The sequence below is a fragment of the Mercenaria mercenaria genome, unplaced genomic scaffold (genome assembly GCF_021730395.1).
Source record: "Mercenaria mercenaria strain notata unplaced genomic scaffold, MADL_Memer_1 contig_4596, whole genome shotgun sequence".
NCBI classification, from domain to species: domain Eukaryota; kingdom Metazoa; phylum Mollusca; class Bivalvia; order Venerida; family Veneridae; genus Mercenaria; species Mercenaria mercenaria.
This window is the reverse complement of record NW_026462838.1, coordinates 43,070-57,820: the sequence shown is the minus strand read 5'-3', so window position 1 is coordinate 57,820 and position 14,751 is coordinate 43,070. Positions and strand designations below refer to the sequence as shown.

At 36.2% G+C, this 14,751-nt stretch overlaps 1 protein-coding gene across 1 annotated transcript; it reads right to left on the bottom strand.

Annotated features, from left to right (window-relative positions):
- Positions 1–13,459: 13,459 nt before the first annotated feature.
- Positions 13,460–14,107, bottom strand: LOC128553993 (uncharacterized). Its single transcript, XM_053535193.1, has one exon. It carries the CDS (start codon positions 14,105–14,107, stop codon positions 13,460–13,462), a length of 648 nt encoding a protein of 215 aa, XP_053391168.1.
- Between the last annotated feature and the right edge of the window lie 644 nt (positions 14,108–14,751).

Here is a 14,751-nt window from a genome sequence, read left to right as displayed (position 1 = left end):
ACCATACTTTAGTCTATGTTTACGTACCGATTCTTTGTGCCGCATTTTTATCTACCAGGGACTTTCATCAGGAAATCACTCGTTTCCTGATTGATATTCCATGAACGGGAAGAGCTAAAGACTTTGGGTCGGTCTCATTTTGTAGCTAAATGTATACAGGAAAAAATGATAGGTAGTTTGTTTAATTGTCTAAAGAATTTATTTCACAACAGCTTGGGAAGTGAACCCATTGCTCGCAGGCTTGATTCTCGAGATTCTGGCCTTCAGTAGACATATGTATCATTTGCAGGGAAGGGGTGGGGGGGGGGAGGGGAGGGGGGTCATATTTCATTACACATTTTTCATTTTGAACTCATTTAGGATGAAAACAAGGCCATATTCCTTGTCCCAGGTCCGATACTGGTGCCTGTGTTACAAAATTGTCCGTAATTTGGTCAATTTATATGCAATATTGATGATTTTTTTTCCAGAATGTAGACTGGGATTTTTTGCACTCATTTTGGGAAAAATACATACTTTTTGGCATTGGGTATATAGCCGAATATAAAAACGGCCGAAAAAAAACCCTGTAAACACTACCGCCATGTAGCATAATGGCCGATACCCCCTCAACGTAAAACTGGGAACAGGCGTTTATTGGTGGTTAATACCGGAAAACGGGATTTAACCTATAATGTCGGTATTGAGAATATTATAAACATCTCCGAGTTGAATATGTTTAGCTAGCTACCTATAGCCACTTCATATTTCTTTTTATAGCTCTTTGATAGAAGTAAGCAGAATAACATCTGAACAAAATAAACTTGATGCTGTGCAAGTTTTTTCATCTAATAAATATAAGCAAGTGAAATTATACTGTACCATGTCCACAATGGCCATTATCCGAAACGGAAGGCACAACAGTTAACATGCCTACTGTAGACTTATTGCTTGAAGTGTACTCCTACCTCCCAGAATCTAACATCTACGTTCCAATATTAATAAAAAGAAAATCATAAATGATTTGTTTCTCCTTGTCAAAGTTTTGATGTCCAAATTTAAACATGTCTGCCAAGATGTGTCCGTATCATTTCCGCTTTTGACTGCACTGACTTTTGTACTATATCGTTGTCATCACAGGTTGCTGGACACTATACTCCTTCACTGTTGCTTCAACTTGTAATAAAATATTCTTTGCTCAGAGTGATGTTGTTTCTAAAGCAGTAATAGAATCGTTTATCAGGTTTCTTTTTCGTTAACATCAGAATTTTCTAATGAACATCATAACATGTTATCAATCCGGTATACCGTGCGTCTTTTTCTGTATTAAATCTATTTAATCATTAATGTTTCAAGTCGTTGTGTTCCTTGAAAAAAAAACAACACCCTTTGGCAAATCCGTTTGTAAATAAAATGAAGTTGACATCATCAATGGCTACTCTTAGGTTCGAAATAGAATACTGTATTTGTTGTGTTCAGTTTTCTTTGAATCATCATTTGTAAAACATGTTGTAGTGTACTGCGGATTCAAACACTGTGCATGTACATCTGCCCTTATAAACATATTTTTTTTTATTTTCACAGTGATTTTTCTCTGTTATATGTTGTAGTAATTGTTACGTTGTGTACTGACCTGACCTTGGTCTCTAACAACAATCGCCGCCATGTTTTTATTACGGGTCTACTGCGCATGCGTCATACCGGAAATGGAGTAAAGTGTGTTTGGCTTAAAAATGACCCAAAATCTGTGCGCAAAATTTTTCGACACACTCCGGCAAATGACACATGAGCTGAATTTTATTTTTAATGAAAGTTTTGATGAAAAGAAGTATTTTGCCAGATTTCTAAAAGTCGCTACAGAAAAAACGTAGCGAGTGTCCAAATTGTAGCGAGGTTGTTGGTGTGCATGCGCTCAAATGTAGCGACATTCCACCACAAACAAGTCCACACACACACACACACACACACACACGCACACACACACACACACACACACACACACACACACACACACACACACGACTATCATAATGCAAATGCTAAATATCATAAACATATTAATTTTGAAATTGAACAAATGAAACTAAAATCTCATGACTGATGTATTGAATTCCATAAACTACTGCATCTGTAAAATAGAAACAAAGAAGCCAAGCCAACTGTTTAAATGTTGGTTACTATCTAAATCTGCTTTACCTTCTCTTGATCGTCATACCCAATATTTTTCAATGTAGAAGTGGCCTAATGGTAAATATGCTTAACTGCGATTTGCGTTACGATAACGCAGATCGCAGTTAAGCATATTTACCATTCATCAAATGCCTTGAATATACAACTTTGTTTTGGACCCAGTGATATCAAAGCTACAGATAACTGGTAAATTATAGCATTTTCCTACATTACATTAATTTAAAGATATTGAAATACACAGAGGAAAAATACTGCTGATTGCTACAATAACTGCTACAATAATGCCTGACAGTAGGCCTACAGTAGGTACTGCAGGGGGGCATTGGAAAACTGAGCTCCCCAATAATTTCCAAACAACTACTGACATGCTTTCCAGACTTAAACAGTGTTATTCAGTGTAGAAGTGACTTAAATGCAGTCCTCTGCAATTTTTGATGCACTTGTATGTTATAATGGGCTTGCACCCCCACCCTACACAAACACACACAAATATAATATAATTTGCAAATAAATTGCTTTCAGAAAAATACTGCAAAATATGGAAATGAATCCTTAACACGGGTCTTTGTTGTTATTGTTAGATCCTGGCAATGTCATATATCTCTCACAATAGTTTTGACAATTTATCACCCTTTCTAGAATTGCAAACTACCACCTCCAAAATTAGTGGAGCCATCCATTTGAAACTACTAACAGGTATAGGCCCATTACCTTCAACTTACGCACTTCTACCCGTTGACCAGTGTTACTTTAGTATACAGACTGTGCCATTTTTATAATAGGGAATTTTGTCTAGATTTTAAACAATTTTAATGTGGACACTGCGATTTTGAACAGACATTTTCATCAAAGTTTCTCATATTTAACGTGTTGAAGCATATTTTAAAGACAACACATCATTTTATGCTACTTAATTTCACGGAAACCCCTTGTGCATGTTGCATAACCATTCCAAAAATTGCCTATCGATAGATTTATACTTATCCAATAAATATTCAGGTCAAAGGGGATGCGAAAGTTGAAAGAAATCAATCTGTATCTGATATAAAGATAAAAGCAAGGTCTTGTGACAAAGCTATTCCTACGATCTTTCTGATAATAATTTCCAACAGAACATATGTGCCTCAGCATGTCTGAATGTAGAAATCCCTACTAGTAAGTATTTCCACAACTTATTTATGAGATATTTCAGAGGACACACTGGTATCTGGATGAAAAACTTAAATAAGCCAATAAGTCCCATGGGCAGACAAGTTTCCAAGAAAGGATATGGACATTTTTAAAACAAAATAGAGAGGCTTTTATTATGCCGCAAGGAAAATTCTCGCAATGTGATTGGTTCAGCGCCCGTAGATATAATGTCATGTCCATGGCCTATGCTGAAAACCTCAAGTTTTGTCGCAAAAAATTGCGGCATAATAAAACTGTTATTATGTTTCTTGACGGGTCATATACACTATATTGCCGTTCTGAAAATCATGTCAACCTCACCTGCAGCCCGGGCGACACGACTTCGATATCGTCATAACGTCTGTCGAGAAACATAATAACTGTATATTGTCATTTTTCTGGCCAAATGATAGGATTTTGATGAAAAATGGCTGCTTTAAAAGACTTAGAAGAGGTCATTTTTATATCTTAATGTTAATTTATCAGCGTTACATGAATATAATATTAATGCAACATCTCAGTGAGGACTTTGTGTGCTGTTACCCCGCGTTCTGTGTGTTAAACTTTAAAAGTACAAACACCTTTTTTTGTGCTTAAAAGTTTGAATCATTTATTCATGTTTATCTGCTTACAGAGCCAAATCAGACACATGAAGTATTAAAATCAGCAAATATACAGGAAAATTTTTCTAAAAACGTTTACTAAAAAATATACGAATAATTTCAGAATCAAAAATATATTAATTTAAAGGACTATAGGAATGACGGCCTGCATAGGTTTTGAATTGTATGTGACTCAGTTATGTCCAAACTATCCCCGATTTAGTCACTTAAAACTAATAAAACCAATGCCCTGTTTTCTTATTTATATTTTTATTTTTTCTAATCTTAGAAAATCCGGGGTAAATTTTTGCTTCTCATAATAGGAATGAAACTTCATTTGTTTTATCACAATTACCTTTTTTTCATACCCCTTTAAACGAAGTTTGGGTGGTGGGGTATAAGAGTGAGCTTGACGGTCGGTCGGTCTTTCTGTCGGTCAAGTTTGACTTTACCTATACACCACCAATTTTTGACGTTGTTATGGCCCTTTTCCAACTTAAAATTAGCCAAGCGCATGGTTTCCGGACAATAACTCATGAAAGGCTCCAGAATCATTGATTTTAACTCATTTAGATTTGAAGATTGAATACTGCTTAAGCCGGTGCTAGGGGGCGTGAGCAGTATTGCATTTTCCATTACTGCTCATGAACAGACTCAATCAAACCGAGTCTGCAATTTTCACTGTTTGCCTTGTTCTCGGTGCTTCCGAGGGATCTACTTTCCAGATTTTATTGACACATTTAAATACATTTTGGTAAAAAGGTGTAACATAAAATAAAGGTCAAGTTCGACTTTGGTTACGAACCACCAATTGTTTGACGTAGTGATGGCCCCTTTCCAACTTAAAATTTGCCAAACTCATGGTTTCCGGACAATAACTCATGAACGGGTTGACAGATTTACACAGGTTAACATCTTCAAATATAGAACGAGTTCGACTTTGACAATGGCTACAAACCATACATTTTGCACATAATTATCAACAATAGCCATTTCTTTCTTATGGTTGCCATACTACTGTGACAAGGCCGTATTGTGGGAGTATTATTCGTCACTTCTGTGAACATAAAAATGCCTTTGAATAGTTAAGATTGTTGTCATGAGTCAGAGGAAAAAGAACACATTTAAACTGACAATTAAGTTTTCATTTTTTTTATATTTACAGAGCCTGAAGAGTCTAAAAGCATCTTTACATCTTCTTGGGACGTTACCGCCAATGTGTTGCAAACTCGGTAATGACTCCAAAGTGTAAACTGTTAAAGCGCGGACCAAAACTGACATGGACAGTATTCTACACGCTGGTGGAAGACTGTATGTAAATCGGCTTGTTCTTGAAGGGCTTTTCCTTCGTCTGCAAGGTGCTATAGAGGAAAAATGCCTGAATTGTATGGAATGCTGATAACAATGGGTAATAGTACACCTAGCTATACTGGCACCATTATCGGAGGGAAGGATGGCGATACCTATTTCTTTTTAGTTCCCCATTATAGGAATGATTCAGGATTGTCTGCTTGTGATGGCAAATGTACTCTAGTGCCGTTTGAGTTGTTGGAAGTAACAGTGGAACAGTTTAATGATTATAATACCGCAAGTGATTTAAATTTCAGTGATATAGGTTTTGAATTCAGTGGATTTGAAGAGCATGATTTAGAGGTCTCAGAGAGTAGGTTCACGAAGGTGTACCAGACTTTCACAGCACTTCAGAGGGATGACAATTGTCTAATTGAAAATTCTGACAATTGCAGCGAGAATGAAAGCAGTGCAGATGATTCAAAGGATGACAGATTATGTTGTATCAAAACAAGTTACTCTGATGATGCACCTTAAAGGTTTGTCATAAAGAGAAAAACGTATTACAACCAAGAGGTAATAGCAAACAAATTCAAAATAACAAAAGGTATTATCAGTCGAATAAATGAAATCAAAACCTACAAAATATGCAACAAGAAAGTGATCGCATTTCTGATCTGCATAATATGCCACAAGGACCTGATAGCATTTCTAATCCTAATCCAAGGGTTACAAGAACTGTATCGCAACAGCGTGGAAGAAAGCCTTTTCGCAATGAAAATGCATGGAAAACAAATATATCCAAGAGAATGAAGGAAAAAGTTATTTTACAAGATATGGTAAATTTGTAAAGGCAAGAATTATGAAAAAAGTTTGTGGAGAAAAATGTTAATTTAAATATAGGCAAAAGTTTAGTAAAGCTGCAAGAGATTTTTTTCCATGAGTTTTGGTCTTTAGGAGAAACTACAAAACAGGGACAGTTCTTATTAAAATCCAAAATCTGTAAAGGTCAGGGGTCACAAAAACATAAACAGCATATTTTTTTCTGTTAAATACAATTTACATGTTTTGTGACACCTCATCAAGAGTGTAAAGTGTTTTCAAATGATAGAAACTGCTTATTCAAAACAAGGCCACTTGCCAGGTGTGATTAAATAGTTTTGTGGCACCTCATCAAGTGTGTAAAGTGTTTTCAAATGGTAGACACTGCTAATTCAAAACAAGGCCACTTGCCAGGTTTGATTAATAATGACAACAGAGGATTACGAATGTTGCAGGACAAATACAATAAGGACAGAGAGCCTTAGCAAAGTTCGACAACACATAAAATCATTTCCTACCATGGAAAGTCACTATTGTCGCAAAGATTTTTCTAGAGAATAGTTAGACTCAGACTTATCTGAGAACAAAAATTGTTTAAAATGTGCAAGTGAAAAATCAAAATCTGTTAAGCTACGTAAGTATCGGCAAATATTTAACACAGTTGCATTTGGGATTTATCAGCCAAAAATGATCAGTATAACTTCTGCACTAGTTTGAAAAATACCAACCCATCGGAAAAACAAAATATTTTGTCAGATTATGAAATTCATCAAAGAAACAAAGAATTATCACGAGAACAAAAGGTAACAGACAAACAACAGTAAAGAAAACCGAGTGATTTAATGGTTGCATGATTAACAACAATAGCTCATGACATTCAAAGGCTTTGAAAGTAGTTTATACTACAAAAGAAGATTAAACACATTTAAATTTTCAATATACAATTATGAAAAGTCAGATGCATTTTGTGACGTTTGGAACGAAAGTATGTCAGACAGGGGTGCCAGTGAGATAGCCTCCTGCGTTTACAATTTTATCGAAATGTTTAGCAAGCAGGGCAAAAAGAGATTTATTTTTTAATCAGATACTAGTAGTAATGCCCCAAAACAAGAACAGATATTACTTTAGTATGCTGTGGTTTCCTTTTAAAATTAAACAAATTTTCTCTGAAATCAGTTGAACACAAATATTGTATTACTGGTCATACAAAGAACGAGAAAGATAGGCTAAGCGTATATTCTACTTTAGAAAACAAAAGTAGAACCATACAGATATACTCAACACTAGTGGGCTGCAGTTATTCGTGCAGCACGGTCGAAACACCCTATTAATTAAAAAAAATGTGTGTTACTGACTTCTATGATTTCAAAAAGGTTTCTGAAAATTTGATGAAGATAAACAGAAAGTTTTCATAAATAAACTTTGCTTAGAACCCACTTTTAATGCAGATAGACTAGTTAAGCCCTGAACATATTTTTTTTCACATTCATGAACTTTTAGTGCGTAACAGGTCGACTTGAAAAACAAGCCTTTTTTGTTATTCACTTCTAAAACTGAGTTAGAACATTATCTGTTGGTGACATATAGTCATATCGTTTATTTTATTGACTTCTATAATAAAATATGAAACATATGAAGGTTTTAGGCTCTCTTGTACAATTTTAAAGAATGCAGATTGACTAGTTTCGCGCTAAGCCTTCGAATATGACCTAAATTTTGTCTACAACCTTAGTAATGCAATTCGATATGGTACGTAAAAATGAAAGGATTTTACTTTTTTTATTATACATTTGTATACCTCTGTATACCTCAGAACGGCTTGTATTTGAGATGTAAATACAATGAAAAATAACACAGATTACGTCTTGTACTATTCTGAAACCTAATTCCGTATCATGTCTGTATCCGGATTTGTATCATTAACATTCATGACCAGGTTCTATAAATAGTTCAAACGAAAAACTTAAAATTATTTCTTACATGAATTGAAAACTACTGATTATGACATTATTATTTTTTATTTATTTTAAAAATTTCATTTCTCGTATCGATCTTTAATATAAAAGACGTAGGGAGGCGCGGGAATACAAAGTATTTGGTCTTCGTTAGTTTTACCAGACCAGATCACACGCGTTTGCGTGCCTTAGGTAATCCCGACCTGCCAAAGTTCACTTGAGCCGAATACTTATTTCAGACCAAGGAACTGTTAAAGTTTCCCTATTATGCACGTGTATCAATACACAAATATCAACTTCTAAAAAGGCATTGGAAAAATGGTATTATTGCTTTTATTGTTTTATTATTCTTCTCTACTGCAGAAATTAGCTGACCTTCCATTTGCTGATCATTCATAGGAAATTAAAAACAAATAAAGCTTGAGTTATTTTGTTTGAGAGCTAATTTAATAAAATAGTATAACACCCTTTTCATAATACATGTATATGCAGCAACACAAGGGCGCAAACACAATTTTCTATCAGTGCCATCTGTGGCAAACTATTTTTCCTTTTGCCCAAGACTATATTATTACCCGGTTCAGAATTTAATTTAAATCAAACTAACACTTTGTTCGCTTCAATTTTCTTTAATTTTAATCGAATTTGTATTTGATTTTGTCTACAACACACACGTACAAGCTATATTCTGGCAATATCAAAAACTCACATTTATATAGCAAGACTTTACATAACAAGACACAAAAAAACATGAATATTTCGTGAAAACTATAATCAAATTATATTCCGACGGAGAAGATCCGTCGGACTGACACCAACTAGACAAACAGACGGAGACATTCTTAGACGGAGCACACATTAAACATTAATATCGTGAAATTCGCGACACTCCAGCCCGGAAGTGATACACTAAAAGAAATATACAATATAGAACATATGAATTTAAATGTTAAACATAGTACTTTCTATAATAATTGAAATTGTTACATTTACTTTAATGTGTCTTATGAGTTTTACTGGCCACTTGCTATTGGCCAAACACTAAATATACCTATTTAATTTTCTCAATATTCATAAAAATCAATGTCCTGTTCCGTATCTCCTATTATTTCAACTCCATTAACATATCTGACCGTTCTTTTCAATGTCACCGTTATAACCTGTGTTTTTACATCATCACTTGGTATATCCAGTTCCAAACAACTGTTCAAAATTTCGTCATCGCTGTCAAATATTATAACGTCGTTAGTCCCACTGCTTGTACTACTGGTACTTTTCGAATCGCTGTCACAGTCTACATCGTTATTCTCCACACTTGAAATATCCTCATATTCTATCGCTCCAGTACTAGTGTTTTCCTCATCCGCATTATCGCCCCTTGTTGTCATGTTCACATCATCTTCGTAATCTAATTCCGTTTCAAAATCTTCTTTACAATTCACTGTATTACTTCCGGACTGATATTTTCCAATTTCACTTACTCCATTTTGCACATCATCAATTTCGCACTCTGTTGTTACGCTTTGGCCGTCATTGCAATCAACTTCCCTTTCGGAATTATCACAATTCAGCGAAACAACATCACCGTTGTCATTATTTTGTGAAACATTACTGATTAGAGCACATTCCACACATTCACTGTTGATATCATCACCGAATAAATCAGGTCAAAGTTGATTATCTTTGAATGAATATCTTTTAAACTGGCTTGTTCACTCACAGGATCTATTTCTTCTAAAATATCCAAAATAGAATCGTCTTCACTGACGTCCTTATAATACGATGTTTCTTGGGGTTTATCTCCCCGTGGTGCTTCCCAAGCTTCCTGCTTAGCATCCAATAAACAGTAAACATGCTTTAAAACTAAATGCCTTGACAAGTAACTGCGTCGAATAAATTTCGACTTACATGAAGATACAATACAATGCCAATACTCTATAAAAGTATGTCTTTCCCTAACATGTAAGCGATAAACTCTCCCGCAGGTATCACAATGATGCATGTTTTAGGTAGAAACTTGTCGTTATAAATCCTAAACACAATCGCAAATAATGTTGAATGAGAGCGTAACAATGCTTTTATAACAATTTGAATATGACACAAATTCCGTGCATAGCGATTCTAACTTAAACACATACTTCGTTGAATAAAATTAAATTTACTCCTTCGAAAATATACCTTGGGTATCACGTGTAACGGAGACAAAGTGTTTTATAGCATGTAGACTCCGTCAGGTTTTATTTGGATATCGCACAAAATTAATAACGCGGCTAACAAACCAAATTTTATTAAAACACGGTTCTAGCTAGACTGAGCATTAAACCTGACAAATAAATCATTATTTGAGTTGTTGTTCTATCAGCTTTCTTGCGTTTGATGCATTCAAACGTTCAGGGGTTTTTTTTTTCATTTCTATAGGAATAGTTGGTTTTGGCTGAAGCACTTCCGTTTGAGTAAGTTCTCCAGAACTTTCAATGGGATATAACAAGTTCAATGGACGACCTATTACTTTGCCGGATGACAGTTTCACTTTCGCTGACCGTATTTGTCTATCACGACTCAAAACTAAATTCACTATCTTCCCTAATTTCCAACAACCACGTGGCAAGTCCTCCTTTATAAGCACAACATCGCTGGTTTTTGGTTCGTTTGGTGACTGAATTCTTCCAGTTTTTAGTTTTGTTTGCGTTCTTTCTCTGAGACTTAATAAATATTCCTCACGCCAAATTTTCCAGAATGTATTGAGTAGTCTTTGACCCTTTTTCCAAATGTTTCCTTTCACTCAAATTTTCACGTGGTACGTAGTCGGTATCCCGATCATCATAATGACTTTCCGGTATTCCCGTGTTAGGGTTTAATGTCAGAAAATGATTTGGAGAAAGTGAAATGGTGGAGTTGATATCGTCCCCAACGTAGACAAGTGGCCTGGAATTTATAACAGTCTCTATTTTTTTGAGAAGAGTTTGAAGTTGCAACAACGTAAGCAACTTGCGGCCTTTAGTTTTTCGAAAAGCTCGTTTTCCTATTCCGACAAGTCTCTCGTAGAAACCGCCCATTAACGGTGCCAGTTTTACTATGAAATTCCACTTTATACCTTCCCTTGAAACATAATCCTGTACTTCCGTACTTTTAGGCACATTGTTCCACACTAGGTTTAACGTTTTTGATCCAGCTTTGAATTGTGAAGCATTATCACTTATAATTTCATCCGGTTTACCCCTAATGGCGATGAATCTACGCAAGGCCAAAAGAAACTCTTCTGTTGTTGCATCAAGCACTATTTCTAGATGTACTGCACGTGTAACCATACATGTGAAGAGACACACCCATGATTTTTTCAATCCGGAATCTGAGCGAATGTACAATGACCCTAGATAATCCAATCCAATTTTTGAAAAAGATACTGATTCTGACACTCTGGATTTAGGAAGAGGCGGCATAAATGGCATTTTGTAGCTAGCTTCCACCTTCATGTCGACGGCATATATTGCATGATCCCAACACTTTTCTAACTGTGGCGCGACCTTGTGGAATCCAGTAATTGCTCCTCAGATTGGACAACGTTTGTGAAACACCACTATGAAGACACTGTTTATGGCACCTTTTTACAATTAACTCATATTTGCTTGCATGCTCCAGTCTACCTCGACATCTCAGAAGCCCTTTACCATCGACGTACAGTCCAAGATGTCTTTGTAGATTATGTGGCTTTTTCTTTAAGATTGAACTGAATACTACTAAGAAGTGGTTGCTTTGTATTCGTTGTATCCATGCGATTTCCGCTTCGCTTACTTCGTAACTTTTTAACGGACCACACTCTGTAGATCTCTTCTGTAATTTACCCACAAAACGTAAAACAAAGGCAGTAACTCTTAACAACTTTGTCAACGATGAAAAGTTCTCTGAGTTTAGGCCAAACGTACCATTTGTTGGTGGTTTGTACTGATCTGCTTCCTTTTTCTGTTCAGGAGACTATACTCCTAATTCTACTTCTTGCTTCTCTCCCCTTAATTCTGCTTTGAACTCGGGCGTTATGGTGATTTCTGGTAGAACCTTTGGTTGCTTCAAACACACTGGACCATGCCACCACAAATTGCTGGCGATCAAGCTTTGTAACGAACACCCGCGACTAGCTTTATCAGCTGGATTCTCCGCTGACGGAATACAGTCGAAACTCGGTATCTCAAACTTGCTTACCTCGAAATTCCGCTTAAGTCGAAGAAATTTTCAAGTCCCGTCAAATTTCCTTCTTTATATATGTAATTCAACTCCGGTTACGTCAAAATTTGACTTACCGAGACTTCGGATGTGTCGAAAGGGATTTTCAGTCCCGTCAGTAAAATTCAAGTGCATTGTAAACTCGGTAAGTCGAAGTGAGGAAAATATGCGATAAAATTTCACACATCTCATTGTGAATGTGGTTGGTTTTTTAACACCTGTCCACGTTTATTGCCTAACCAGAGAGCCGCGATGCCGACATATCAAAGGTGCGGCGATAATCAAAGTGAGATGATGTCATACTTGTTTGCACGTGCCATAATTATAATTGTTTGATGTAAACATTAGATTTCTTAATCGGCGGTCATTTGTTTTTGAGACGTTATGAAAATTGCTTTTAATTTAAACTAATGAATTAATTAGTTTGAACAGCTGAAATCTTTGATAAGGAATAATTAGAGGTAATCGCGATGAGAATGTATAAAAATTAACTTCTTGAGGGAATGTATCATTCGTTCAAAATGTCAGATCGAAATGCTGTCAATCCTCTGGGAGAGAAACGTGGTACATAAAGGAACTTTGCTCAAAAACATTCGAGGTTAGTATCATTTTCATTCTTCAAAAAAGTGAAAACTTTGGTAAACACAAACTGTACGGAATCGTTTACGTGTATAGTGCCGACAGCGTATATACAGCATCACGGAAACAGCGTTTATCTTTTATTAAAACTTCTCGTAACTAAACCAACTTTTTTCATCATTCCGTCCATACGCCCCTTCTCATAACTCAAATTTCGGTTTTCTCGAAATAAAAAGCACGGTCCCTTGAAATTCGAGATATCCAAACTTTATGTTTCCCTGTTGCTTCATTTCATTCAGCCTATTCTGAACAAACACTGACAACGGTTTTTCTGTAGCAATCCAACTAAAAACGCACTGTGAATCAGACCAAAAACACTCTTCACCTATTGGCAAATTCAGTTGGTTTTTCACGAAATTCACACACCTAACACCTATGAGAACACCCATTAATTGCATCCGTGGTATCGACATACCCTTCGTTGGAGCAAGTCTTGTCTTCGAAAACACAAGATCTGACCTGGAATCACAGCTATTTTTCTGACGTATATATACCGCAGTGGCATATGCAGCCTTTGAAGCGTCACAGAAACACTGTAATGAAAAAACTGTTTCTTCACTTACGTCAATTGCAACACTTCTTGGGATTTCACAGTCAGATATCTGTTGAAGATCTGACAGCATCGGACATTGATTTGGCTTCACTATAAAGTCTCTTTGCGTCATCAACCCTATTAGCTCCAGTTATGAGATTGTCTACATAAATGTCATTTTTGACTCTCCTGGAAACATCTGTATTGTATGAATCGAGATGATGATTAACTGTCGCTCCAAGTAGGAAGGGACTGGACACCACTCCAAACGGTACCCGACAAAAGCGAAATTCTTGCACATTTTCACTTGATAGGTCAGATTTTTGACAATCTTTAACCCAGAGGAACCGCGTGACATCTCTATGGTGTGGTTGCAACCCGACTTGAATAAACGCCTTTTCAATATCAGAGACTAAGGCTATCCTATGTATTCTAAATCTCATGAGAATTCCAAAGAGGTCATGAAGGACGACAGGACCTCGGTACAGGCAATCGTTTAAGCTATGGTATTCACGTATGGTCTTCGCCGACGCATCGTACACAACTCGGAATTTGGTCGTCGATTTTAAAGGATTTAGTACAGCATGATGCGATAGGTAGTGTTTGATACCTTCAGCACCATTTCGGTTCACCTCCTCAATCACTCCACTCTTCAGTTGATCTTTAATCACATTGTTGTACTTGTTCATCAAATCAGGGTTGCCTTTCATTCTTGCCAGGCATGATTTTAAACGGCCCATAGCAAGGTCACGGTTTTGTGGCAAATCTGGATCATCATCTTTCCACGGCCATGTGACTGTATCTGCCGTTTTCAAACGTTAAAGTTTATTGAAACTATCTATCGCAAATTTATCGTGAACACTTAATGGATCGTCAGTCAGTCCGATAGACTCCACATTCCAGAAATCCTCGAGATCTGGCTTTATTAACATTGTCCCGTCAACACTTGTTGAAACATTTTCACATTCAGAAATTGTGGTACCATACGTAAGAATCAACATGTTGACGTCACTTTGACTGTCACTATTTTCATTAGTACGGCCTGTCAAAATCCACCCCAGTTTGGAAGCGAGAAAGTAAAGTCCGGGTTGAATTTCAATCCTTTGCGGGAGCACTACATCTAGATAGTAATCATTGCCAAGTAACATTTCGATAGTGGTAGGTTCACTTTCCGATGGAATAGTATCCGCTAAATCAAGACTTTTCACTAGAAAATCCAAGTATTCCGATGAATGTACTTTCAGCGGATTCATGTGTATTGTTCCGGTTATGCTTGGAACAATATTTGCACATATATGTAAGACACTACCATCTTTTGGCTTGATGTCTAATTTCGTTGAAGGTGTCCGGATAA